The 26,960-nt window shown below is 56.5% G+C and overlaps 10 protein-coding genes across 10 annotated transcripts; 5 read left to right on the top strand and 5 right to left on the bottom strand.

Moving 5' to 3' along the window:
* Positions 1-2,996: 2,996 nt before the first annotated feature.
* VTJ04DRAFT_10126 (uncharacterized protein) lies at positions 2,997-3,618 on the top strand (the record flags this gene model as incomplete). Its single annotated transcript, XM_069357832.1, has 3 exons — positions 2,997-3,094; positions 3,189-3,403; positions 3,476-3,618. The coding sequence occupies 3 exons, from the start codon at positions 2,997-2,999 to the stop codon at positions 3,616-3,618; spliced, it is 456 nt and encodes a 151-aa protein (XP_069214861.1).
* A 4,263-nt stretch (positions 3,619-7,881) lies between these two features.
* Positions 7,882-8,273, bottom strand: VTJ04DRAFT_10125 (uncharacterized protein; the record flags this gene model as incomplete). The annotated part of the gene is made up of 2 exons (XM_069357831.1): positions 7,882-7,913; positions 7,964-8,273. 2 exons carry the CDS (start codon positions 8,271-8,273, stop codon positions 7,882-7,884), a joined length of 342 nt encoding a protein of 113 aa, XP_069214860.1.
* A 326-nt stretch (positions 8,274-8,599) lies between these two features.
* Positions 8,600-10,609, top strand: VTJ04DRAFT_10124 (uncharacterized protein; the record flags this gene model as incomplete). Its single annotated transcript, XM_069357830.1, has 6 exons — positions 8,600-8,642; positions 8,699-8,821; positions 8,888-8,999; positions 9,062-9,266; positions 9,339-9,946; positions 10,021-10,609. 6 exons carry the CDS (start codon positions 8,600-8,602, stop codon positions 10,607-10,609), a joined length of 1,680 nt encoding a protein of 559 aa, XP_069214859.1.
* Positions 10,610-11,708: 1,099 nt separating this feature from the next.
* On the bottom strand, positions 11,709-13,694 carry VTJ04DRAFT_10123 (uncharacterized protein; the record flags this gene model as incomplete). Its single annotated transcript, XM_069357829.1, has 4 exons — positions 11,709-11,991; positions 12,048-12,351; positions 12,407-13,148; positions 13,206-13,694. The coding sequence occupies 4 exons, from the start codon at positions 13,692-13,694 to the stop codon at positions 11,709-11,711; spliced, it is 1,818 nt and encodes a 605-aa protein (XP_069214858.1).
* A 1,341-nt stretch (positions 13,695-15,035) lies between these two features.
* VTJ04DRAFT_10122 (uncharacterized protein) lies at positions 15,036-16,424 on the top strand (the record flags this gene model as incomplete). The annotated part of the gene is made up of 2 exons (XM_069357828.1): positions 15,036-15,987; positions 16,048-16,424. 2 exons carry the CDS (start codon positions 15,036-15,038, stop codon positions 16,422-16,424), a joined length of 1,329 nt encoding a protein of 442 aa, XP_069214857.1.
* Positions 16,425-16,635: 211 nt separating this feature from the next.
* Positions 16,636-17,402, bottom strand: VTJ04DRAFT_10121 (uncharacterized protein; the record flags this gene model as incomplete). The annotated part of the gene is made up of 2 exons (XM_069357827.1): positions 16,636-17,288; positions 17,375-17,402. 2 exons carry the CDS (start codon positions 17,400-17,402, stop codon positions 16,636-16,638), a joined length of 681 nt encoding a protein of 226 aa, XP_069214856.1.
* Positions 17,403-17,854: 452 nt separating this feature from the next.
* Positions 17,855-18,553, top strand: VTJ04DRAFT_10120 (uncharacterized protein; the record flags this gene model as incomplete). The annotated part of the gene is made up of 1 exon (XM_069357826.1): positions 17,855-18,553. The coding sequence occupies one exon, from the start codon at positions 17,855-17,857 to the stop codon at positions 18,551-18,553; it is 699 nt and encodes a 232-aa protein (XP_069214855.1).
* Positions 18,554-19,355: 802 nt separating this feature from the next.
* VTJ04DRAFT_10119 (uncharacterized protein) lies at positions 19,356-20,063 on the top strand (the record flags this gene model as incomplete). Its single annotated transcript, XM_069357824.1, has 1 exon — positions 19,356-20,063. The coding sequence occupies one exon, from the start codon at positions 19,356-19,358 to the stop codon at positions 20,061-20,063; it is 708 nt and encodes a 235-aa protein (XP_069214854.1).
* A 490-nt stretch (positions 20,064-20,553) lies between these two features.
* Positions 20,554-22,857, bottom strand: VTJ04DRAFT_10118 (uncharacterized protein; the record flags this gene model as incomplete). The annotated part of the gene is made up of 3 exons (XM_069357823.1): positions 20,554-20,598; positions 20,663-22,476; positions 22,602-22,857. 3 exons carry the CDS (start codon positions 22,855-22,857, stop codon positions 20,554-20,556), a joined length of 2,115 nt encoding a protein of 704 aa, XP_069214853.1.
* A 997-nt stretch (positions 22,858-23,854) lies between these two features.
* On the bottom strand, positions 23,855-24,716 carry VTJ04DRAFT_10117 (uncharacterized protein; the record flags this gene model as incomplete). The annotated part of the gene is made up of 4 exons (XM_069357822.1): positions 23,855-24,127; positions 24,195-24,239; positions 24,536-24,608; positions 24,688-24,716. 4 exons carry the CDS (start codon positions 24,714-24,716, stop codon positions 23,855-23,857), a joined length of 420 nt encoding a protein of 139 aa, XP_069214852.1.
* Positions 24,717-26,960: the final 2,244 nt, after the last annotated feature.

Below are 26,960 nucleotides of genomic sequence, written 5' to 3'. Positions count from 1 at the left end.
GGTCCTTGGCTTAATTCATTGGCCAGCTTCTCGTTCCTAACCAACGGTGATCCCGCCAGGCAGCACTATCCCCTTCGATATCTGTGAAAGGGAGCAAATGAAATATAATAAACCTGACCCCTTTGCCGGGAATCTTCACAGACTGCCGTCCGTCAGTTTAAGCTTTTTGTGCAGCACCGACAGTGCGTTCGTCAGAAGGACCAACCAATCTCCAACAGTCTTGGCACTCGTTTGGGAAGGTGGGGAACCTAGCGATGTGGTCGCCGACACGCGGCGGCGAGGGCCCGGGCCAAGGGTCAAGGTAACCGGAGCGGTCACGGTGACTGGAATCTGGGCCGGAGACAGGCGTGGCGGGTCCAGAGCAAAAAAGACGCCAATTTCTCCTTGTCAGAGGCTATATATGTCCTCGCCGAAGGGGACGGGTCGGGGTTTGTCGGCACCTCGCAGTAGGCAGTCCAGCCAGTGACAGTGGGGTTGCGGTGGCCGAGACAGCGTGAATCCGTCAGTTCCTCCTTTGCCGCCTTCGACGCCATAATGACTAGCTAACCCGTGCGGTCCGATGGTCCTCCATTTCTTTGTGTTGCGCTTCCAGCCCGCGTGATCGACCCTCCTCTTGGCTGGGCTTTTCGAAAGAGACGATCAGTAGGAAACCTGAGTGGTGGGCTGTGTTAGGAGGCTCGACGGTAGTGGGCCTGCAATCAAGACAGTAGAAACTTGGAACTCATCTGTCTCATTAGTGGTTTTCATTTGTGGCTGGATGATAATTCAAACAAGTCGCAGTAAGAGACCTCAAATGCTTGTGTTGGCGCGGGCCTCGGTCAGATGGAGAGCGATAAGGTCCCTAGAAACTCGAAAGTCGCACGGGTGCCAGAGGAACGAAAGACCGACTCGGGCCATCAGGGTTCTTGTTGCGGATTTGTTTTAATCCGTTTGTTTGGGAACGCACAGGAGAAAGCTCTCTTTTCGTACCCCACCAGAAAGAACCTCTTCACTCATCCATTCCTCCTTCCATCTCTTCATTAACAGCTTCATTCATTCACGTTCGTTCGTCATCAACACCATGCCTGACCGACGCCAATCTTCGTTTTCTAATTTCGATCGTTTCCGCCCGTACGCAGGTCGGGACAATAACGGTTCAAATGCCCGTGGCCGCGGCGGTCCGAGTTACCGTCGTGGTGGTCATCGCAGTGGCAGTCCACAGAATGGTTCGTCACGGCAACCCGATACAACGACACTGCGCTTAAGGTCGTCGATGACATATCAACAAATTGTTTCTGGTCAACAGAATCCTCGTCTAATAACATGTATCTGCATTCCGCTCCACGATTGGAATGCTGATCCAGCGTCTGGTGTCAGACTTGTCGAAAGCACGAGGCGAACCCCGATTACAAAGCAGTGGTCCGGACCGGCAACCATGGCGGACTAGAGGTTGCGGATGCTTGATCAAGGGATCGTATCCCACCAGCGGCACGCTGTTGTGTTTCTTCATATACCACTTGAGGCCTACAATGCTGACCCAAGGGTTGGAGCCAGACTTGTGGACAGAACCATTCAACTCCTCAGCCAAGAAACGGCATCCGGTCCACCAAACGAAGTGGTAGCCTTTTCAGTGTCAGTTGGGGGCTACATTGCCAATCCGACATTCGGCGCCAGACTTGTGGAAAATGCACTACAAGGCGCCCTGACGGCAGTCGACGCAGATCCTTCACTAGGATTCATGGCGCCTCCACCACAATACCAAAGAAATCCAAATCGCGGCTAAGAAATGTCGTTGATTTCTGTCCCTAAGGGACCGTCTTAGGACATAGTCCAAGACTTCATTATTCACAATCATCGAGAACGTAACAGCCTCAAAACTCGGAGCTCCTTTGAGCAGATAGTACAGAACACTGTCAGACAAGACTACAGGATGAACACGGCTCCTCAGCGTGAATGCGAGGAGTAAACCAAGTCCAGAGACTAAGGGCGTGTGAAACTGTTGCATCTACAGTCATGAAGCCCAATGAGTTGTGTCTTGTCAGGAGTTGACAGACGACTACTACCAGCCAAAGGCTGTATCTTGCTACAGGCTGGCAGAGAATACTAGATGAAGGACTCTACTGATCCTCACGAAAGTCGTGGGTTCATCAAATGACGAGTGAGCTTCCAAGGGAAGCAACCACGTACCTCAATAGGTACCTACCGGCGATGAGAGAGAGCAGAATGGGAGACAGTCATGTACGGCCATGGACCCTGTAGAACCAGGGCTCTTTTAATGTTTAGTATGTAATTAGTGGGATGGAGGGAGGGAGGGCGGCGAAGTCGGACTCTGCACCTCCACGTTGTGCCGCCTGGGAACTTGGCTTGCGGTCCGTCCTGATGCCAGAGCCAGCGCAGAGACGCATACGATATGGTTAATACCGGAACTGGAGTGGATGGGTCATGACAAGCAGTGATTTTGTCCCTGTTGACATCACATGTATTATGTACGTCCTGTCGGTAGGTTGACAAATGTGAAGTTTGTTCTTATGTTTGAACGTTGCCACATGGGACTACAAGGCAGTTAGGATTGCCCGATGACACCAATAGCCGGCTTTTCCTGTTGCTTAAAGTTTTCCATCTTGTTTTCTTCCACATTTGCTCCCCTTACATGTCATACTGACGTTGTTCTTGTCTTGCTTTCCCAGATATAAACAGAACAACCCTAGCCCTTCAGAAACCGTGCCAAAAAGCAGCGTCAACCTCTATCCGTGCAAAGTCAGGAGGCCAAGGAAAAGGCCGCAGAAGGGCAGGGGCCCAGGCGGCAAGGGATTTGATGAGCATGATTCTAACATATATAGAGAGACTACTCAATACCTAACTGGAGAGGCCCTCATCAAGGGTCTCCGATTCCTCAGGAGGCGAATTCTTCCCTGCGATGGGCCTTGGATACGAAGTCCAGGCCTTCGAGGACGAGGCGTGACCCCGGCGGGCCGGCAAACGGGGACGATTGAAGCTGTTATGGTCATCTCAAAAGGATGACCGAGGCCTTTGAGCCCAGATGGTCCACCAAGGACGAGCAGAAGCGCATCAGCGATGAGGCAGGAGATCCCTCGGAGTTGTCGTCTGAACCGCGGTAGTCCGGGCCCCCGTCACCCCCGCAGAGCCTGCTCCAGCTCCTGGTGCTACGCTTCACACGGTCGGCGGTCTGACCCTGCCCCTGGTGCCAGCTCCTTCCACCGCCGCGCCGGAGAACGACAAGACTGCCACGGGCGGAGGCCAGAGACGCTCGAGACTCCGGGGGCGATCGCGCTCCAAATTGCGATCCAAGTCGTTAAAACAACCCGGCTGGCTTTCCGGGCCGGCGCCTGTCTTGATCTGGCTCTAAAGTCCTCCGGCAGACATGGATCGCTAATATTTCGGCCTACCGGCTCCGGCAAAGGGGGTTCCGAGCCCAAGCCTCGCCCGTCGCCCAAGCACTGCCGCTTTGTCTGACTCGAGCTTATCAAGCCGACAGAGACCCACGGCCCCAAGTCCGGCGGTATGACTCCCCTCTGCCCCATGCCGGACAACACGCCACACTACGGCGCCTTCCGCGAGAAACCCCTCGACGTCTATGACAAGTGCAACGACCGCCTCATCGAGTGTGGCAGTTTTTGAATTGTTTTCCACCCAGGCAGGGTGAATGCCATTCCTGACAGGCTCTCGAGGAAACCAGAAGACACCCCTCAGGATGCGACTGACGACAGGCTGAGGAACAGGAAGCGACCCCTCGCATCACCGACAAGTACAAGTCATGCCAGGTACGCCCCAACGCGTCAACAAAGCACTTAGACCGCAGGCCGAGGTTGTCGATTTCATAACCACCACGTCTCGCAAGGCGGACAAGGTCATCTACGAGCTTATCTCTTTGGACCTGGACAATTTCGTGACATTTCACGGCGGGTGCCTGGACAGCTCCGCCTCGAGATTATCTGGCTCTGAGACATCAAGTGTATTCCTCAACGAAGAGTCCTGGTTTATGCCGGCGACGAAGCTGATGAGGGCAGATCCACGAAAACTGTGTGTGTCTCTCGAAGCATTGATGGAACGGGAGAACATTATTTCTCGCATGAAAAAGGGATCGAGCCTCAGGACAGGTTTCCGGTCCTCCTCGCAAGATATGGAAGGAGAAGAAGAAGACGGCGAAGGTCTCCCAGGCAGTTGCTTAATACCGATACTCTACCAGGTCTGATTTTGGGTTGATCTGGAGGTGGTTGTCATAGTCCCGCCAGAAAGTCCTTGGTGAGTTGAGATATTGTCTGTAGGAGTTTAACCAGAATGTCTTGTCGGATTGAAACATGGCTTGGGATGAGAAGAAGGCAAATGAGATGAGAGTTTGAATGTTCAGGTTATGAATAGGAGAAATGGACATGGGTTCTACCAAGAATATTGTTATCAAAAAGCTTTGAATTTCCATCATCACACTGTATGGCAGGGCCGTTGACAATTGTTTCAGAGAAGAATCCTTAATAGAAGATCTGGAAGGGGTTTGGTTTACTTAGGTAGTCAGGAATGAAATAACGAAATGAAGTTATCACGAGTACCTTGTTATTCCATGTCTGGTTTGTAGGGTCTACCAAATTACGGAGGTAGCCGAACTCCCTTTTGACTTATTACAACCATGTGGGTTACATTCCCTTGTCTGTATGTACTTGAAACTGTGCATGGGTTTATGCTTTAATTCCACTTCATGAATCATATGTATGGCGTAACCAGGTGCAGCACGTTAGCCATCCCCACAACTTCGTGTTAATTACCTAATACCTTGTAGCACTGGAGTCTCTGGGTTATGTATGTCCATACTAAGTATGTATGTATGTACATACTCCATATAGGGACAGCTCCCTATATACAGTAGGGGTTGTTGAGTTGAGTGGCGTTATCTGTAAGGGTACGTTGTTAGACATTCACAACCAATGCATAGGTCCTGATGTGAGACATGAGAAGTGATACCGAGGCCCCCGGGAACTTCTCTTCTGGCGGCCCGCGGCACAGGAACGTGTTGAGTCCATGATCTGTTGGCTGTCGGGATTCCCGGGAAATTGGCAAATGGATGAAGATCCCATCCCTCACAGCTCGTGTCTAAGCAAAGAAAAAAAATTCCCAACGGGCTCCCTTCCGCTCCCTCCCAGGGGTAACCCTCGTGACAAAAAGATGTGTGTGGCGGGTCACAGTCAGGAATCACATCCACTTGTCGTGTACACCGTAAAAGTATGTGTGTTGTGTGAGTGGAGGTTGGTGCAGCGCATCCAGGTCGGGTCCCCCTGACGAGAGCGGCAGAAATGTTCTGGAAGTTTTCCCCTTGCGGGATGCGGCAAGCGAAACAAGACAGCAAGTGAGACGCTCATTGGTGTTCCTGTTGCGCAGGTTTCTCCGTTTCTCGCGTGGCTCTGCACGGCGGCGGCGGCGGTAGGCGGTCCAGCTGCTGCTGCATCTCCAGCGAGCCTGCAGCAACAAATCCTACGGAAAGATGATCCACCCAGCTGGAGAACAAAACAGGCACACGCACCTCGGCGCGGACATGGCCGAGCGGCAGTTTCGGCACGGCGGGGGCAGCGAAGTGGTGGGATGGATGGATGGATGGATGGATGGTTAGCCGTACACCGGGTATTCTGGGTTGCAAATGAAGAGACCTATAGAGGAGAATAAGGCAGAGAGAGGCTGCAGCAAAGAAGAGCTTGTGTTATCAACAAACTGCAGGTATGTGTCTACATACAGCCACCTTAGGTTGTATCGGCCAGCACGACATGTCAGAGATGGCCGTGCTCGTGTCTGTGACGTGCGGACAGGGCCCGGCTGTTGCAACCCAGCGGGGACATGGGTGCGACGCTGTGATCAAGACTCACAGCTAGGCGCGTCGCACTCCACCACACTTTAACTGAGACGCCGTGCCGGTTCTAGGACAGACGATAGCCTTCTAGGTTGTCGTCAGATGTGAGATGTCATCAGTTCCAGAGAAGGATCTGTCTCTGCATCCTCACAGGCCCAACATCTGTCCAGTAAAATTGACAAGAGACAGGTCATTTTTCAGCACGTCCAGCCGTTGAGCGCAGGGAATGTGCTCCTTTTCCACATGCTTCTTCCACATGCACGTCTTCTGCCGTCGAACCTTCGGCTGCAGCATGTGGGTGGTCCAGGCTCTGGCTTGGGGCTGGACGCTAAACCCAAAGCTTCAAGGGGGCTGCAGCAGGTGAATGCAGGGCGGGACTTGGCTGGCAGACGGACTGTGGCTCTCAGACTTTCACTCGGGTGAATTCCATACCAGAGTTGGCCATGAGAAGCGCGCGTTACCTCTAGCTGCAACCAAACATCCCGAGTTCTGGGACGGGGCGCAAATATTGGTATTCTTTGCCTCACAATCTGCGGAGTACCCTATGACCGTGCCCCGGCCACATGGCACTCCATGACGCTCCATGACACTCTATGACACGGCAAATGGCACATGGTCGACAAACGTGGGTGAGAGGCGCGAGATGATCCCGGGAGGATAGCGTCACCGCTAGACCATGCCCGGTTTAGCCCAGGTCTGCCAGCTCCGCACCCTGAGAAGGTTCCTGGGTTCAGCCGGCTCTTGCAGCCCACGCGGTCGCCACGCGCAAGGAGTGGAGAGGAGGGGGGCGCAGAGAGAGATTGCGTCGGTGGTGGAGAGCCGATCTCTCTGCACTTGCATCTCCGTGTGTCAGGTCACAGTCCCCAGTCTCCGGGGCACTTTGATTAGGGCCCATCGATCGAGGATCAACAAGAGTGAACACACACAACAACCACTGCCGACGTCAGGATGGAACATTGGCAACAACACAACACATGTGCGCCCGTCGATTCGCCCGTCAACCATCCAATAGAAGCGGCAGCAGGGGACACAGCTCGCAGCTCTCAAGTCCCGTGTACCCTTCCACCCCTGTGTCACCGAGCCGTGCTGCCATGTGGCATTAATTGCATCGCGAATCGGGCTGACGCAGCACAAAGGGAAAAAAGACGTGCGGAATACGACTGAAACACCGTTGGCTGGCTGCCGAACCCGGTACATATCAATTTGAGGGAGAGACACACATGAGAAAGGGGCTTGTCGGAAACACGGCACACAATGAGAGAGACAACACAAGGAGGGAAAGGGAGGTGTGGTGCCATGCAACGCCCGTCAGCGGCATCATGCGCCACGCCAATTCGGGGCGGCGATCGGCGTTTGGTGAATCATCAGCGTTCATCATGGCGTTTCTGCACTCTTTTTTCTAAAGTTCAGTTGCCTCGGGGAATATTGCGCTGGTCTTTGTTTCTCCTGAAAGGACGGGCCGGACCATGGATGCCATGAACCACAGTTTGGTCAAAGACGGGAGACGGCAGATGGTACGCAGTCCTAGTTAACTACTATCGGCAGGATTGGGGCCCATTGTGCCACGCCGGCGGGAGGCTGGGATTCCATTGTTCTGCTATCCGAGCACATGGCTTCCCGCCGCCCGTCTTTGCGGTAAACCATCCCACTGGTACGGCGTCTCGTTGGATGAGAGATCAGGGCACGTCCGTAGTCTCGGGGATATGGACTGTCTTTGATGGAGGATTATGGAGTAAACAAGTCAATCAAGTCAAGCCGACGAGCGCTTTCACCCACACCATCAGCGTCGACTGGGGTCTTGGTGCCCCTGCGATCCCTGTCTCTTGGTGCCGTGACCCCCAAACACGGGTCTTCTTGGGTCTCCTTGGTCTCCTGTCTCCCCACAACCTCACAGACTCACAGACCACCAAGCCTGGATCTCCATCTTTTAGCAGCTTGCTTTCCTTGTCTCTATCCAGTCGTCTCCAGTCTCGGCGAAACCCACCCCCCTTTTTCAACCCACCGCCCGCCAACTGGTCTCTCTCGCGTCTCCAACTCCGTCAGGTGGACCTTCACTTGACTCTCCTCCTCCCGCCCTTCGTCCCTGAAAGAAGCGACCAACTCGCTTTGTTGAGTGTTTTCTTTCCTTCTCACATCGGTTATCGTCGTCGTCATTGTCGCCGCCGCCGGTCTTGTCCTCGTTGAGCCAGCCAAAAAACGCGGTTCTGATCCGACCCCTCATCCGAAGAGACGTCAATTCCAAGACACTCTCCGACCTGAGCCCTCCGTCTCGTCTCATCTCTTTGCCTGCCGCTCGCTTATCCGGCTCTCCGTCTCCGCCACCCCGCCCGCGTGTGCCCGCGTGCCCGCAACAGCAAGCAGCAGCAGCAACATACCGTCCCAAGCCCGCCCACTTGGTTTCCCGGTTCGCTTGACCGCCGCCGCTCTCCGAATTGTTCGTCATTCGAAAACCGGACCGTCCTCCGAAGCAGCGTAAATTGACCTCCCGCCTCCGAATCTCGACACCCGCGTCCTCAACGACCGCCGCCGGTGCTGTTTCTTCCTTATCGCCGGCCCAGTCGAATGCCGATCGGGATCCGTCAGTACCTGGTTTGAGCGTCCGCCACGATTTTACCACCGCCCGGCCCGGAAACGCAACGCAACGCCCCAAGCTGCTGCGTGTGGTGGGATTCTCTAGAGATAGTTTGCTAGGTTCTATGGGGCGTTGAGCGCATCTCCCCTGAGTCGGGACTCCCAACAAACACAAGAGCGAACAAATACCCAGCGACCATGGGCAATAGCCAGGGCAAGCCCGTCGATCTCGACGGCGAGGGTGAGTATTTCGGTGGTTCTGGTTCCAAGGTTCCCGGCTGACTTGTCATTTCTCAGTCAACCTCAACCACTTCCGCCTCCTGCGAGTTGTCGGCCGAGGCGCTTTCGGCAAGGTGCGAATCGTCGAGAGGAAAGACACGGGCCTGTCGTTCGCCCTCAAGTACATTCGGAAAGATGAAGGTAAGACGCCTGGCTTCAATCCCTATCATGCAAGGAGAAACAACCCGCTGACGCGCTTGACTCTAGTCGTCCGATCCGAAAGCGTCCGCAACATCATCCGCGAGAGGCGAATGCTCGAGCATGTGAACCATCCCTTCATCTGCAACCTGCGGTACAGCTTCCAGGATATCGAGTATATGTACGTTCGACAGCCCCTCCCAAGATAATAACATGTCCCCCCGACTTACACACCATGCACAGGTACCTGGTCGTCGACCTCATGAGCGGCGGAGATCTACGCTTCCACATCTCGAGGAAAACCTTCACCGAAGAGGCCGTCCGGTTCTGGATCTCGGAGCTGGGCTGCGCCCTGCGCTACATCCACGGCCAGGGCATCATCCACCGCGACGTCAAGCCGGATAACGTGCTCCTTGATGCCGATGGGCATGTGCATTTGACAGACTTTGTACGAAGAGACCCCCCTTCCCGGCTTCGGACTGGCAGAGATGAGACAGAAGAAATACTGACTGGATGCCAGAACGTCGCCTCCGACATCGTCCCCGGCAAGCTCCTCACCAGCAAATCCGGCACCCTAGCCTACCTCGCTCCCGAAGTCTACGCCGGCACCGGCTACGACGTGCGCGCCGACTGGTGGTCGCTGGGCGTCCTCTTCTACGAGTGCATCTACAACAAGCGGCCATTCGAGGGCAACTCGGAGAGCTCGCTGAGCCAGGTGATCCAGCAAGCGCGCCCCAAATTCCCCGTCACCAACCCGCCCGTGTCGCTCCCTTGCATGTACGCCATCCGCGACGCGCTCGAGGCCGACCCCAAGAAGCGCCTGGGCTCGACCTGGGAGAGCTTCACGCAGCATGAGTTCTTCCAGTGCATCGACTTCGAGGCGCTCGAGCGCAAGGAGATCGAGCCCGTGTTTGTGCCGTCGTCGGAAAAGACAAACTTCGACGCCACGTACGACCTGGAGGAGTTGCTGCTTGAGGAGGCGCCGCTCGAGGCCCGCGCGCGCCGGCAAAAGCCCCGTGAGAGGCTAAAGGAGGACGCCACGGACAAGGAAATCCGCGAGGACGAGCTGTACCGCATGATTGAGACAGAGTTCAGGCCGTTCGACTACACCGTCGCGGCATACAAGAAGTTCGTTTCCCTCCTCTTATCTTCAATCTTCCCCCTCTCCAACCAACCACCGCTAACCACCCCCTTCTCTCCAGACTCCAAGCCCAACAAGCAGCCCAACAACAATCACAACAATCACAACAACAATCCGACTCCCAATCCCAACAAGGACAAGCGGTAACAACCGACGACGCCACCCCCGCCCCAACCACCAACGGCACCACCTCCACCTCCCAACAACAACAATCCGACTCCCAATCCCAATCCTCCTCCTCCGATCCCAAACGCCCCTCAAGCAACCACCGCAACCGCAACCCCCCAGCCCGCCCCCCTCCTCCCTTGCCCCCTTACCCACAACCATACACCCGCACCCCCTCCACCGCCTCGCCCCGCCCCAACCAAAACATGATCGTCGAATCCCCCACCGGCGGCGTCCAAGTGACCCTCGACGGCGGGTCAAGCTGGACACAGCTGGCGCGGCAGGACGCGACGCTGCCCGCGGACGCGGCCGGGGCCGGGAACGCGGAAGGCAACCCGGGCGGGTTGCTGGCCAGCGGCAAGCACCACGAGAGCGGCGGTGGTGTGTTTGGGTTCTTCCGTGGGAAGAAGGGGCGGGGGAACAGTCCCAAGCCGAAGGAGAGGGGTGTGTTGGGGAAGGAAGGGGCGAGGGTGATTCTTGGGTAGTTAGGAGTTGCGGATCTGAGGTTGGATTTGCGTTGTTGTGGTAGGAGGAGTGTATCGGATTTGTGGATGGATGGATGGATGAGGTGGACTTGTCGCATCGTCCTGGTTCCTTAGATCGTCCCTTGGGTTGTCGTTTGCGCATAAGTTCCTCGTTGCGTTTCCGTTGGCTGGAAAGGATTGGAAGGGTACCTGGGGAGGCAGGAAGCATGGATGGAGTGACGGGAGGGAGGGCGATGGCTGGCTGGAATACTAGGGAATTTGGTGACTGGCGGTGCTGGATGGTTGGATGGGAGTGGGTTGGGGAGGAGGGGGGGGGTATTGCATATATAACGCGCGTGTCTCGTGTTCCGCCGTGTTCCCTATTTTTTACTCTTGCATTTTCCTGCCTCTTGATAGTATTTACATTTGACGTATATAGTTTGGGACTCTGGCTGGCTGGATGGTTGGTTGGTTGGTTGGTTGGATGGGAGCAGGTGTAGAAGGGTTGGATGGAGAGAGTTTGTATGAGTTGGTTGGGGAGTATCTAGTTGCTGGTAGACACGCTGGAGAGTAGTACCTAGTGTACGTGGGAGAATGCACGTCGTAATGTTAAGAAATCCTCAAATTGTCAAAACAAACCCCCAAAGCCTGCCAAACATCGAGATACACATCAACATCTGTCCTGAACCAAGCACAAGCATACACTCAATCTGAGACGTCCCTCAAATATCGACAACCCGTTAACAAGAAAACATGTCAAACCCCGGCTCTCGGAGCAGGAACATCAAAACGATACCAGGAGCGGAACTGGTTCACTCATATGTAAATAAATTCCTAGGTATCCCCGATATCCTCCACCAAACCCATCCCTTTCCTTACTTCCGTTTTCCTTTTCATAATCCCTTTTGCACTTGAGTGCCGTAACCGTTATTCCGGGGGACCGCTGTCCATGGTCAACCCTCTTCTGAAGATTGTCCGGGATTTTTTTTCTCCATGCCTGTAGAACGCCGATGCGCCGCAGAAGTCGAGAATTGTTCGTCAATCGTGGCCGTTCCAAACGCAACCCATATGCTTGTTGTTGTAATACACGCCAAGAAGGCGAAGAGAAAGCAAACATCGCCTAGGCAGCCTGCGCCTGTGTCTGCTTTGAACATTGACCGGGTTGAGTTGGTTGTTGTTGTTGCTTTTGTTGCTTCTGCTCCTCGAACTGCTTGGCAATCGTATCGATTCTGTTGGCCGCCTGCTCGTCCTTGCAGAGATGCTTCTTGATGATCTGACAAAAGTCCTTCTCGCTGACCACAGGCCCGGTGCCGTCGCACTTGGCCTTCTTCTGCAAATCGGCGCAGAGGGCATCCAGGTCGAATTCAGCGTTCCGCGCCTTGGGGCACTTGGCCAACCTGTCCCTGGGAGTGGGTTAGAACGGCTGCTCTGAGGGTTCCGAGATAACAGATTCACATACCACACATCGGAGCATTTCAGCATGGTATTTGCGGCAGGCGTGTCGTCTGCCTCTTTTGCTGCATCGATCTGGGAAATGAGGTCTTGCTTTGGCGCCGAGGGAGTCGATAGAGGGAGGTTGTATGGCGTAATGAAATCGGCATCCAGCAAGTCATTGTTCCACAAGCTTTCGTCGAGACCCAGACTAAAGGAATTCTCCTGCGGGTCGCGGTAGTCGCCAAAGGCATGGGGATCGAATTGGAAGTCGGTCGAGGGAAGCCACTGCGAGAAGTCGGTGAGGGTTGGATCGGCGAAATGACCGAGATCTAAACCATGTCAGTGGCCTTGTTCCGCAAGGTGATTTCGAATGAACCTTCTTACCCTGTGTCTGATTGTGGAGACTTGGGGCCTCCTCTCCGATGGTGCCCAGGGTGTCGACGGGCTTGAAGCCCAGAGGCGACTGCGTGAGCGGCTCCGGTGAGGTGCCGCACGACGAGTTGGCGCCGCCCATGTTCGAGTTCGACGAGGCCGATGGCGAGCTCGTCGACGCACCACCGACGGCGTACTGCGAGTCCATGCTCACTGAGCCATTCGACCGACTTCCGGTGAGAGGGGGTGTGTACAACCCCGCGGCCGGGTTCGTGAAGTTCGCAGCCTGGGAGCTTGATGCAGCTTGGCTGGCTGCAATGGACTGGCGGGGACTAACACCTTCTGGAGAGTTCCCGTTCGAGCTCTGATCGGCACTAGCTTGCCTCGACGGTTGCGCGGGCGTGGCAGTCTGTGGTTTCTTAACCTCGTCGAAACGAGGCCCGGGCAAGGCGCCGAACCTTGGAAACTCGAACTGGAAGTTGACATCGTTCAGGTTGTTGACAAACAGGCTGCCGAAGGGCGCGGCAGGACCCTGAGAAGCCGGACGGCCAGTCGACATGAGCGAGAGACGCTTCTTGTACTCGTTCAGCTCAATCGTCATCTTTTCGATCTTGGCCTTGAGTTCCTCGTTCTCCGTGGTGGCCGCCTTGGACAGTTTCTCCAACTCCTGAACCTTATTCTCCAAATCTCGGAGATGCTTCTCTTTGCGCTCGCGGAAGGCACGTTGCGCGGCCCGGTTTTGAGCCTTGCGCTTCTACGAAGAGTGTCAGGACGGTGTGGAAGAGGGGGATGTTAGGGTCAGGCAACATACAGAGCTCGGTTCCGTCGTGAGCGGCTTCCTTCCAGGCTTCTTGGGGACCTTCTCTTCGCTCTCGCGCCTCTTGGGCTCGGAGCTTTCTGCATCGCCGGGATGACTCCGCTTCTCGGGACCCTCCGCCTCGGTGCTCTCCGGCTTGGAGGACGTAGTGGAGGAGCCGTTGGCCGAGTTGGCCGTATTGATACCGGGCAAGTCGCCGATCATCTTGGGCTGGTCGGCGCCGTCGTTGAAGTCAAAGCTGGAGTCGGGTCCGGTAAAGTCGTAGCTGAAGTCCAGGTCCGGGCTGGTATGGAAGCTTGACAGACTGCCGCTCCCCTGGAGGGGAGAGGCGTCAAACTGCTGAAGCGGCTGGAGTGGCGACATCTGGAAACCCGTGGTGGAAGGGGCATTGTTGGGGCGGTTGGCATTGATGGCAGCAAAGAGAAGACTCTGTTGCTGAGGGGTGAGGATAAAGTCCTCGAGAGGATGCCGAGTCGACGTCATGATGGGCGAGCAGAGTGGCGTGTGGCGGGTCCCGCGATCGCTTGACGACTCGAATGATGATGAATCGCTGGACGGCCAGGAATGGGGAAAACTCCAAAAAGGAACAGGGTCGGCTTGATCAGAAAGGCAAAAAAAGCAAATGCGATGGACAGATGTTAACTCCGAGCGCCGAGATAAATCACGGGCCTGAGAGGGGTACGGATGGACAAAGGCAAAGAAGTGGAAGATGGGCAAAGACCGCAGCGATACGACAGACAGACGACGTCAGTGATGGCACTCTGGTTCAGGGACTGGGCGGGTTCAACTACGGCCCGCAGATAGAAAGAGGTCTAGCCAGGGCCAGGAAGTGCAACAGATCGCGGAGAAAGGAAAAATAGGTGCCTGGTGGCCCGGCGAGCGAGGTGACGAAAGTCTCAACGGCGAGATCCTAGTTCAATGGGCAGCTGGCAGCACTCGACTGGCCGCGTCTCTGGAGGATGCTGACGGTGGGCCGCTGACCGGTGACAGGTGATGGCAGACAGACCGAGCACACGGACTGGAGGGGCGGAAGGGCGCGGCTTGCTGGAGGGGTCATCGGTGATGGCTCATCCAGCAGGGCGCCCTTGGGGAGGATTTGTCAGCCATCACTGTGTTTGGAAGGCTGGGGAATGGCCAGTGGCCCTGCATGGACCCCACATGCCGGATGCGGGTCGCTGACTGGATCCACTTGCGAGAGTGGGGCCAGGGACCTTCATCATTCTGCAGCGCATGCGTCATCAACAGGAACCTGCCGCTGCTGGGCTGGACTTTTTTCGCTTTTGTGCCTGCATGGGCCGATTCTCCGTCGGCTGTTGAGTTCAATAAGCCCGAGGCCATGTGAGGATGCCTTTTTAGGGTCATGTTGCGCCGTCTGACAGGCTGTGACATCATCGTCCAAGTTCCAATGCCATTGCCGTGAGTCTGGTGCAACGCCGGGGTTTAACGTGCTCGGAGTTCGGAGTCCGCCCAATGGAGGCATGGCCAACATATCAAGCCAATGGCTGGACAATCGAACATCTGATCTGGGTTTCCAGAAGATCTGCAGGCCTAGACTGAGGATTTGGCCTGATTTCTTGGCCCAGATCAAAGTGAAGAGAGGTTCCTGTCCGCACCTCAGGTGACCTGATCTGGGCCTTGATTCTTCACCCAATGGGGAAAGTGGTCTGTGCCTCATTGGCGTGGAGCCACAGGTGCCCCGCTGCGCTGCCTCCGCACCCAACACCGCGGGAGTCCGACCCGACGTGATCTCATCCGCCTTTGTCAACCCCTTTACCGACGGGTTGATCTTGTAACCGCGAGACCCCGTCCTCAACAGCGCCCACCATGGATATCGCCTACGACCACATTTTAGAACAGAACCTCCCCGCTCAGAACAGCAACTCGCAGTCCGGAGACAACAACCCTGCCCCGCAGAGCACCCTCGATGCCGACCTGAGAGATGCCTACCGCGCCTTTTCCAACAGCCCCTGGGGTGCCCGGATAGGAGGTTTCCTCGGCACCGTCGTCAAGCAGGGCGAGTCCGTCTATCGCGAGGCCCAGCAAGAATTGTCGGCCGTGGGCCAGGACGCACAGCAGGGCTTCAGCACCCTTCGTCAGGCCGTCATCAAACACACCCGGAACCTGTCCCTGAACACCACTCTTCCCGGACTGTCCACGGGATCCTCATCCTCCACCAACACTGATGCTGGCGACAACAACAACGAAAAGACTCCGACCGCCAGCCGAAATGTTTCGTCCGAAGACGCCCTCAAAGAGTCCGAGACGGTGCTCTCACGGCTGAAGGAAGAAGCCGCCAAGCGCCTGCGCGACCTCCAGCGTGCCGAAGACGCCGCGGATGAGGCTCTCCTCCGGTTCGGCACGAACCTGCGCGACTTCTTGCGGGATGCCATTACCATCAAGCCCCCGAGCGACGAGGGCGATGGGCAAGGCGGGGCTGGCGGCAGCGGCACTGTGCTCTTCGAGAGCAAGGACGCCCAAGGCAAGCGTGTGATCCACACCTCGCGGTTCGACGCCCAGCTGCACCTCGTCCACACCTCGCCCGACAGCTTCATGAAGGACGGCACGGGCCCGGAGTACGAGTCCTGGGTCAAGGAGTTTGATATCGACAAGAAGACCGAAGACATTGCCAGCGATTTGGACAAGTATCCGGAGCTGAGGGCGACCATGGAGAAGCTTGTGCCGGATAAGGTGTCGTATGCCGACTTTTGGAGGAGGTATTACTTTGTGCGGCACGGCATTGAGACTGCCGAGGCGAGGAGGAGGGATCTGCTCAAGGGTACGTTGGAATGGACATGACCAGTGCACTACATCTCCTGCTGACGCTAATAAACAACAGCTGCCTCTGCCGAAGAAGAGGTCGGTTGGGAGGATGATTCTTCCGAGGAAGAGGAGTCTTCGTCTTCCGACGAGGAGGAGGCCAGACCAGGCACCGCGAAACCTACCGCCCGGCGCGGGTCTGCGGAGTCCTCGACGACCATCCAGCCGGCCAAAAACCTCAAGCCAGCCGAGCCGCGGAAATCCAACGACGAGAAGTCGATTGCCGACAGTGACGCCAGCTACGATGTTGTTGGCGCTGCCTCGGGCGTGAACAGCCAGGCGCCGAACAGCCCGAAGGATTCGCGCAAGGCAGACGAGGAGAGCAGTGAGGAGGACGACGATGACGATGATGATGACGATGATGAGGAGGACTCTTCGGACTCGGATTGGGAGTAGTGGGCTGTTTGGATTGGTTTGGTTCGCGGCGTTTTGGGGAAAGGAATGTCATGCCGGACCACAGAAACAGTATAATTTGGCCATGGCCAAAATTGGATTTCGTGGTCTCATGCCGCGCGTATTTACCCATCCATATACCATGCCGATGTCTATTAGTTCCGTATGCCATACCCATGACCAACTCCATGCTTCCCCCACTACCAACCACCCATTACCTTCTCCTCCTCGAAACCTTTATGAACCCATCCTCATCCACCTCTGGCTCTTTCCTAGTGTTAACCAGCTGTGGCGGGGCGTCGTCCATCTCCACATCTCCATCCGCATCCTCCCCCTCATCACTATCATCCTCCTCGCTGTCCTCGTCGTCATCGTCATCCTCGTTCTCTGCTTTCTTGAAAACGACCTTATCCCCCTTCCTCGCCTCCCACCGCCTCCTCAGCTCCTCCACCCCCTCAAACTTGCCCTTCAAACACTCGCTCCTCAAGCGCACCACTGTCTCCGCCACCTCCCACGCCGAGTCGTCGTCCACGTTGACCTCGAACTCGTCGAGCATGACCTGGAGCAAAACCGTTTCGACGTCTTCTTGATCCGGCTCCTCGGCGGCGGCCGTCCCGTTTTGCTGTTGTGATTGGGATTGTGATTGCGATTGCGATTGGTTCTGGGAGAGCTGTTGCGCCTTGAGGGCGAGCTGGGCCGGGGTCAGGCGGGAGACGTCGGGGAAGAGATCGGCCACGGCGCCGGCGAACCAGTCGCGCTTGTCGGCCGAGTCCGGGCCGCCCCAGTTGTTTTGCACGGCGAGGGTCAGCGCCGGCCAGAGGTGCAGGGCGAGAGCGACACCTTGTTCGAAGTTGGATTGGCAGGTTGCTTTTGCGGAAGCGAGTTTGTTAGTCGAGATTCCAGGAAAATGAGGGAGTCGCCTTGGGCATATGAAGGGAGAGAGAGGAACATACCCGGACTTGGAGGCGTTGTGGTGGCCATTTTGTCTCTTGTGTGGAATTGGATGGTGGTTGAGGATGGAGGGGTGATGGCGGGGCTGTTGACTTTGGGATTTTTGGAAACTTTTTTTCTTGATGTTCTGGGCAACGGCTGGCTTGAGCTGTTGTGATAAGGGTTAGGGTTAAATGTCCAGATGGCTTCATGTAGGCACAGACAATGACAACACATCCCACCTGCTTTTCACACTGTCAATTGGGTTTCACTCGGCATTGATCTGCGCCATTCCCTCGGGACTCGGGCTTCACTTCTTTCACCAAACCAACTGAATGCTGCGAGGCTTCGACCTGCTGTCGTCAACGGCGCCTTGAGAGAAGAGTATTAATTTCCATACTTAGCTTTGATCTCATCCTCCCTTGCTTGAACTCTTCTCATCCCAACATCACGCTTCAACCCTCGCTCAACTCACTCACCTGCGCTCTACAAAAGGCACCAAAATGTCTTACCTCCTCATCGGCAGCACCGGCCTCGTAGGCTCCTACGTCCTCAGCACCCTCCTCGCCGACCCGTCGGCCACCTCCATCCACACCATCACCCGGCGCGCCCCCAAATCCACCGGCCCGACCCTCCACGCCACCGTTGAGACCGACACCACCCAATGGGCCGCCAAACTCGCCTCCATCCAACCCCCGCCGGAAACCCTCATCTCCTCCCTGGGCACCACGCGCGCCCAGGCCGGCGGCATCGCGAACCAGTGGAAGATCGACCACGACCTGAACGTCGAGCTCGCGCGCGCCGCGAAGCAGGCCGGCGTCAAGCTTTTCGTGTTCGTCTCGTCCACGGGCATCCGCAGCCTGCTGGGCTCGATGGCGCCCTACAGCAAGATGAAGATTGGCGTCGAGGATACCATAAAGAGCCTCGACTTCGAGACGGCCATCATCCTGCGCCCGGGGCTGATCTTGGGGGAGCGGGAGGTGCCGCACACCGGCGGGCCGCTGATGGCGGGCGCCACCAGGACGCTGGGTAAATGGTTTGGTCTCGGCCTGCAGGATAAGTTTGCCCAGGAGGCCGAGGTGATTGCGCGCGCGGCGGTGCACGCGGCGAAGCTGGCGAGCGAGGGGAAGGCGCCGGAGAAGTATTGGGTGTTGGAGCAGGCGGATATTGTGAGGCTGGGGAGGACGGAGTGGAAGAGTTGAGGGGAGAGAAGGGGATTTCTGGTTGCCTAGATAGAGGAGGCCTACACAGAGGTGATTCCGTGTAACTCCATTTCAAGATACCACAGTCAGTTTCGATGATAATAATTGGTTCGAGCTTCTTCAGCGATTCCCTTTGGTGCGGGATCTGGTTGTGCAGTCGACTATCTCTGCTATGTTTGGCTGTTTCACCAGGTGAAGTACGGCGCTCGAGATTCCATCTTGTGTTCCCGCTCTCTGTAAGTAACTCCCACAGCTGAGCGAAACTTCACCGAAGCGGAGCATCTTCCGCCCGATGCCCGATCCCCGACTTCATCCCATCTTTATCTTATCGTCAAGCCGTTCTCCGTTCCCCGTGCCCCTGACCCATCACCCCGCTACCCCGCCGTCCCCAAACTTCCGAGCCCCGACCCCGTTTTTGTCCCCCCGAACAGCCTCGCTTCGGCTTCTTCCACATGCGCGTCGGGATACCGATCTAGCATTGGGTGAGATTTCCACTCGTTTCTGTCTTTCTCACCTCACCTACACATCTCATCGTTGACCTCCCCAAGGTCATTCACTTCAACCGTCTTTTACTCCTGAACTCATCACTTTCATAACCACAACCTGAACCAGCCAATCCATCCATCATCTGGCAAACAGACCGGACCCAATCTCACTCATCAACTCAAACCCACACTACACTCACAACCACAACAATCAAACTCAACCCCCACCAAAACCACCTCACCCAGGCAAACATAAACACCCCTCCAAACGTCAACCCTCACCACCATCAATCAAATCAACTCAACCCAATTCAAAAATGGCAACCCCCAACCGCCCCCTCCTCATCGGCGACCCCTCCGGCCCCTCGCCGCCCTACCCCCTCCTCATGTCCGGCCGCGTCATCTCCGGCTTCGGCCGGGGCAGCAAAGAGCTGGGGATCCCGACCGCCAACCTGCCCGTCGACTCCGGGCCGCAAACCTCCTGGCTCTCCTCGGCCGTGTCGGGCGTCTATTTCGGCTGGGCCGCGCTCCGGCTGCCGGAGAACCACCCAGACCTCCCCTCAGCATCATCTTCTAGTTCTGCTCAAAACGGCTTCACAATCTACCCCATGGTCATGTCTATCGGGTACAACCCCTTCTACAAAAACACGGTCCGCTCCGCCGAGGTGCACGTGCTGCACAAGTTCTCGGCCGATTTCTATGGCGCCGAGATGCGCCTGCTCATCTTGGGGTTCGTCCGCGAGGAAAAAGATTACTCGAGCCTCGACGCGCTGGTCGCGGATATCCTGTTCGACTGCGACGTGGCCAAGCGGAGTTTGGCGCGCAAAGGGTGGGCGCCGAAGGGCGTGGCGGTCAGCATCGTCGGGTTTCCGCCCGAGGATGGGCCGTCGGTGGACAAAGGGAAGGATTGGACGGGCGAGACGGTGGTGGTGCAGGATGGGAAGCTGGAGGCGGGGTGGTTGTGGCGGCCGAGCGAGCTGTCTGAGGAGGAAGAGAAGAAAAGGGATGGGGAGAAGCAGGAGTAGGAGAGGAGGAGGAGTGGGAGATGGTGAGGGGCCCGAGTTGGAGAGAACGGGTTTCGAATATTGAACTGGATGATCTTGAACGAGGGACGTGAAAAAAGCTGTAGTAATGTCATAGACTCAACCAACATAGACACAAACACCCCATTCCACAACCCAGACGGAAACGGGACACGCAAGCAATACCCATGGCTCATAATTTATCAACTCCCCACATGAAACACATCCCTATCGGCCTGTCATGACTCCTTGCCATGCTGAATGCATGCTTAATACCATACCAGCACGCCGCGCTGGACAGGTCCTGTGAGAAGAAACCCACAACTCTCGCTGAGGTATCTTAACCAGCTCAGAAAAAGAAGAAATCCAAAGACCAATAACGCCCATTAAATGTCCCCTGACTGCCGTTTTTTTATGTTCTGTTCCGTCCTGTACGCCCATATGCCCTATATGCCCTGAAGTACCCTATATATAGAAGCCCCACGTCACACCGTCACACGGCCAGCTGGTCCTGGTTCCGGTAGTAACAGGGCAAGAACTAGAGAGGCCATCCGTTAGTATGCATGCTGAGCAGTCCGCGAGAACACAACTGTCCAACTCACATTAATAACAAACAACATCGGCATATCAAACATATCTCTCTTGATCGTCCACGTGTAGCTGCATTCGAGCTTGCCGTCCCGTTCCAGCTTAGAGATGCCGTGCTCTCCATCAATCTTTGCGACGCGGTTGCTGAGGATGCTGTTTCTCGGATCCTTGTGCTGTTGTTGTTGCTGTTGCGGCTGCGGTTGCGGCGGCTGCTGCTGCTGTTGTTGTGTTTGTCCCGCTTGCTCACCATTCCCGTCGCCATCCTCCGCAGGCCGGTACTTTAATAGCCTGCACTTGCGAGTCTTGTGACCACGACTGTCCTTGAACGCCAACTGGGAGTAGTCCTCGTAGAACTCGACGACGCTGTCATGGTCGAGCAGTTCAGCGAGGAAAACGGGCTGAGGAGTATCCGAGGATCCGGTCCCAGAGTCCGCGGTGCCGAGGGTCTTGAGCCGGGGCGTTTGGAGACCGACACGGGCTTTGCCGTTGGCATTGGTGGAGGGGGCGCCGCCAAGGTTGCAGTTACGATTCGGCGCCTTGCCGAGGAGCACGTCTTTTGTCCAGCCGGTCAGAGCGGTAAACTCCTTGTTCACGCAGGCCACCTCGCCCGTCCTCCGGCAGGCGAGGGCAGGGCTGGAGCATTGCTGCATGAACTCCTCGTATTCGAACAGCGAGCGTTGGAAGTAAATCTCCATGAAAACCAGGTCCTGGGTCGTCAAATGCCTGGTTGACGCCAGCAACGATGGTCGGATACTGGCGAGTGCCTTTGCTATGCGCGAAGTGTGCGCGGACGTGAAGCGACTCTGGATGAGGTTGAAAAGTTTATGGAAGCTGGCAACATATGGGAAGGGCTCCTTGACCGTCTCGTAGATGTAGGAAGGATCCCGCTGGCGTTTCCCGAGGATTGATTGTTGGCGGAGTTTCGATAGCGCGCTCGCCTTATTGGAGGATCTCTGCTGCTGCTGGTTCGCATTCTTGGGCCCTGGCGCTGATGAGTAGGTCGTCATGGTCGGCGAGCCGTCAAAACCCATAGCCGACGGTTGCGGGCTGCTGTTTTCGGTGCTGGGACTCTGGACGCTGGTTGGGCCGGCCGCGATCGCATAGGCGTGCGGCAGACCGTGCTGAAGGTTACCTTGCGCGTACACTCCGTTCTGGTTCGCATCCAGGCCCAGGAACCCCTCAAGGAGGTTACCCTCATAGACCTGGTTGACGCCGTTTCCAAACACGCCTGTCCCAAAGCCAATGCTGCCGCTCGCCGAGCGTCCCATCGTGGCCGAATCCTGCGGCGGCGTTTCGGCAGCGCCCGACGACATGTGCCCCAACATTCCAAACTCCATGGCGCCATACTGGCTCCCAAAGTTGAGGCCCTCGAGGTTAAAGTTGAAGAGATTCGGGTCGCTTGGATCAAACGGGAGGCTGCCAAACGTGGCTATGGGACTCGACACCTGCGGCACCGTTAAACCGCCTATCGGCGGGTTGTTGGACCCCTGGAAGGACGGAGACACGGGTGATTGTTGGTTCCCAAAAGGTAGATTTTCCGCTATGGAACCGATCGGCGTCTGAGCGGCGGAAAACAGGGGGAACTGGGTGGCCGTGGACTGAGAGAAGAAAGTCCCTGCTGTCGACGACGCCTCTGAAGCTGAGACGCTGGGATTCCGGTGACTGTCCTGGTTCGACGGCGTTGGGTTGGGATTGTAGTTCGGCCCAAGGACCGGCCGCAACGCTTCGGGAGGAGCATCGTGCAGATACTTTGCCTTTTTCCTCACTCCATCCTGGCAGGTATCCATGAGCCCACGCTTGATACACCGCTGACATGGGCGTTCATCACCTGAAGGCAAGTCAGCGATCAGGATGGCTCGGCGGACGGTCTCAAATCAAGGGCCTGAAAGTGGAAGGGCCTTGGACATCTCCGCCGGGCAGAACCAGCCTGACAGAAAGGATGGAGAGGCTTACCGCAGGTGAGGTGGGCTCTTTGACAAGCAAAGCAGGCACGACGAGCCTTTTTTCTCCGCGGACGCAGGGGGTCTTTCGGATCATACTTCTTCTTGACCTCACCGCTCCCGTCGGCGGCTTCCGAGGCAACACTCTGATCGACCATTTTCTCGTCCTCGTCCCTCGTGTGCTGGTCTGCGTCGCCGTACTCGTTCTCACTATCGGACATGGCACCCGAAGCCCGCGGGTCAGTCTTGACCCCGTCTTCTTCCGGCATGATGCTCCGGTGTTATTTATATACGACCCGAAACCAAGGATTATGCAGGAAGGCCCAATGAATCTGGGCAGTTCAGTTCGGCCCCGAGGCTGGCCGATGGAGGGGTAAGGAACACGGAAAGCAAAGGATTAATGCTGAGACCGTGCTGCAGCAATAATCACAGCGGTGATACCAGGTTGGTAAGTGATTGGCAGCACAGGCTGGCCTCACAAAAGAGCTGAGTTGAAGGCAGCAGTCGCAGAAGCCAAGAAGAGGCGCCCGGCGCAGGTCGTCGAATTAAGTCGTCGCCACCGGAAAGGAACAGCCGCGGGGAGGTCCCTGCTGTGCCGGATGTCGCATCAACGGTGTTTGGTGACGTTCCTGGCACTTTTGCCTCTGGAGGAGCTGTGGCCTCCCGCTATCACCGTCGTGGACGGCCTGATCGTCGACCTGGCGTGCAATGAGCGGCGGCCGTGCCAGCTGACGATGTCTGATACACGGCGGATAATGAGCGGCCGTCTCGTATTCTGAGAGGCTCTCCTGGACTTGCTGATGATTGGCTCGGGGAAATTTGTTGATGGTGTTTCTGTACCACGGTACGCCACCGTTCAGACGGGCCCTCGCGAAGCTGGGGCGCGAGGGGGCACAGTGAAGCTGTGGGAGAGCGTCTCGAGTCACGCGACAGCGGATGGGGGACGCGGGAGGTCGGGAGGGAGGGGTGGTTGCGACTGAGCGAGGGTTTCTAGGTGGTGGTGGTACAAGAATGATGGAGCTGCATCCAGATGCAAGTACCCGTCTGCGCTGCTATGTTGCGTCAACACCTTTCGCAGACTGCACCTGGGGCCCGCGGTCGAGACAAGGTTGCTCTGACCGGTGTCCAGGACGCAAGGACACGAAACGAGAACCAATTGGTGCCAATACTAGGCGTTCTGACGGGTGGCGCCGCGGTTGCTGGGAACAGTTCCCTCTTGAGAACTTGCGCGGCGGCGTCGGCGACTAGGTTGCAGTCAATAACTTTTCACAGCTGGCGCCGTAGACGTCCTTGGGCCGTCAGGCTTCGTCGGGACTTTCGCCGTGGTGTTTCGTGGGGGGTCTTGTTGCCGAGGCAGCTCAAGAAAAAGCGGGCGCGGTCCGGATGAAGGTTGTTGACACTCGATCGACTCTCGAGGTTGCGCCGAGGCGGTCGATCGCTGAGACGGCGCAAGATGCGAAATGGAGAGATGCGCGTCGCCCGGTTTACCCTCCGCAGAGTCCGTGGAGCGTCTTCGGCCTGGAGGTGGGGTCCGGGATGCTGCGAGGCGGAGGAGGAGGAGGAGTTCGTCTGGGACTTGGGTTTGTTAATGGCGCTACGTACTCACGTCAAACCAGGCGATGCCGGTGTCAGCAAAGAAGCGTTTGCATGGCTGACGCGGGGAAAGCAAGCAGCGCTATGAGGCCAATAGAGAAACAATGGGTAGGGCAGCTGTGCGATCCATCCCAGGATCCGAGGGTCGACGAGGCGGCATTCGAGGTTGCGCAAGAGGGTGAGTTGTTGAGTTGAAGGAGGGCGGAGGATGGAAGATGCCTGTCATGAAGGGCACAATGGATTGGCGGGTTTGAGTGGTTGGTTGCTTTGCTTGTGACTGATTCTGAGGCGGCCCAGATTTTCAGCGGTCCCACTCCGCTGGAATCCCCTGTCAGAGAGAAGGGAAACTTTTACTTGCAGTGAGCCGAGCTTCCACTTGACCACTTGAGCCACTTCCTTGTTGCCGCTGATGCGGGGCAGGGTGAGCCTGGCCTGGACTGTGTGAATATACAGAAGGTGGACTCTATACTGTACCTCGGACTGTGCCGAGAGGGTTCTCCGCTTACCGAACCGAGCCTGTGGACATTTTGAACATCTGATGAATTGCGTGGTCTGATATTCAGCCTTTCCCATGCATTTGGCCTTGTCTCTTTTTGTTCTTTTTTGCTGGCCTCGAACTCCTTGTCGACACAGCGCCAACTCAACAATCCTGGACCCTCGACCTCATTTCTGCGAGAATCACACCTTTTCTCTCCTCGAATCGACTGTCTCTGCAGCTTGGCGGTGGGTACGGCTTCCTGATGCATGGCATGGTCGCTGGCGACCGTCCATTGGGGATTGCTGTCGTGCGTCAGCCGTACGCAGTAGTTAGCGCGGTGCGACATGGGGAAATCCCAATGAGCCTTCTGCTTGCTCGTTGGATGGATGGATGGATGGATGGCTTCCGGTCCCGTTGGAACGGTTCCCTCCGAGATACTAGCCTGCGGATGGCATCCGGCTAATGCTAGACTGCCGCTGGCAACCACCATTCATGGCATTTTGAAGTGTCTGCATGTCGCATGTGGGCGACTTATCAAAGTTTCTTGCTTGCCGTCTTCCCGGCATATGGACCGCCGCGGCCCGCAGCCTTAACCGGAGATTAAAGATCGCCGGATCATCAGACCGACACGGGACTGGGCCAGGTTTCCGGCTAACTTTCCAGAGAGTTGGAACGCCCGGCACAGATATCCAAGATACGTACATCTTGATTGTAACCTGACGTATCTTAATCTTCCAAGTCCATACAGACAAAACAATCTAAATCTCCAAGCCTCGACACCACCTCATCCCCTGGGTCCTGTCACGGTCCACGGCCTCGACTCTGACCTATGAGGCCCAGCAGCTGGGATTTCGAGAGACTGTCGTGTCTCAAACTCCTCAACTACCGTAATCCAGACTGCAGGCAGTGCTGAACAGTCAAAACAAGGCCTCTCCGGTCATATTTCTGATCCCCGGCCCACCACCAACCACCATCATGATCCAGGTTGGCCAGCGGTCTGAATGATGAGACAGCCTTTGCCCCGCTGCTTCGCGCTGGACACCCTCTTTTGTGGCCTTCTTGTCTTGGGACATGCTGGGAACGGTGGAGAACGAGGCTTCTAGGTGACACAAGAGGGCTGAGAAGAAGCAAAACCAAAACATCCGTTCCTTCCTCTGCCATCTACCTATATACATGGCCAACAAGTGGCCTCTGACTGGGCCGCTGCCTTCTCGGGGCACATCCGCGACAGGCCACAGCAGCGCAGTCTGCAGTTTTGGACACGTCGGTAACCATCATTGGGCTGGGCTTCCAGAATATGTGTCTTCACACCCCACCTTGGTGTATGTTCGTCATGCCCCCTTTTTCTCCTCCTCCTCCTCCTCCTCCTCCTCCTCCTCTCACGTCTCCGTGTGCCTGCCCACGGCTCCCTTGCTATGTTGCGATGGCAAACCGGCTCCTGGCGCGTATCCTCTTCCCGTAACGGAAGAAGATGTAAGGAAACGGCATCATGGCCAGCGTCACAAAGCCCATGAGACCCGTAGCCCATTGGAATCCCAAGGCCTCGTACATCTGGATGCCAAACAAGGGGAACGCGGCTGTATTCCGTCCAAACACCCCGTGTCAGTAACTACGTAAACTCTAAATGCGGCGCTGTAAAGAACAACAAGAGCCAGGGCAGCCAGACGGGGGCTGGAGCCGGCCGGCCGACTCTCAGCTGTGCCGGACACAAACAGGGAGGGAGACACTGACCTGCAAACGTGCACCTCATCAGTGCATTAGACGCCAGGGCACTCGCAGCGTATCGCGGATATGCGTCAACCTAAGGTCACATCGTCGGAACGAGGCCGTATGCGTCAGCAATCATTCATTCTCCCCTTCTCTGGCAAAAACTCAGATCTGGACCCCCACATCCCAAAGCAGCCTCACTACTGGACCTGCTCTCAGGCTTCTTGTCGGTAAGAAGGGTCTAGATGCTCAATCGAGCCCAAGCGTTCGACCAGCTCGACCAATATTGAGATCTAGGAAGCGGCTGGACAGAGAGGGAGGGGTTACACTCACAAGAAACGTAAAGATGCCCGTAAATGCCAGCGCCATCCTGCGGGAGAAGCCGCGATTAGTGACGGGTAACCACATAAGTTAAGGCAGACCTGCGAACATGGGGGGAGGGGGCGCCGGATATGCAAGATTGGGAGAAAATGGTAAATCAACCGGACACCAGGCAGGCAGGGGGGACCGACACCCTCCCTCCCCCTTTCCCTCTGGGTGATCCCCGGTTGGTCATGGTATGCTCACGTCCTTGAAAAAGGGAGGGGGGGGGGG

The sequence above is a fragment of the Mycothermus thermophilus genome (genome assembly GCF_041956435.1).
Source record: "Mycothermus thermophilus strain CBS 625.91 unplaced genomic scaffold VTJ04scaffold_7, whole genome shotgun sequence".
In the NCBI taxonomy this organism is placed as follows: domain Eukaryota; kingdom Fungi; phylum Ascomycota; class Sordariomycetes; order Sordariales; family Chaetomiaceae; genus Mycothermus; species Mycothermus thermophilus.
This window is presented reverse-complemented; position numbering and strand designations above follow the sequence as displayed.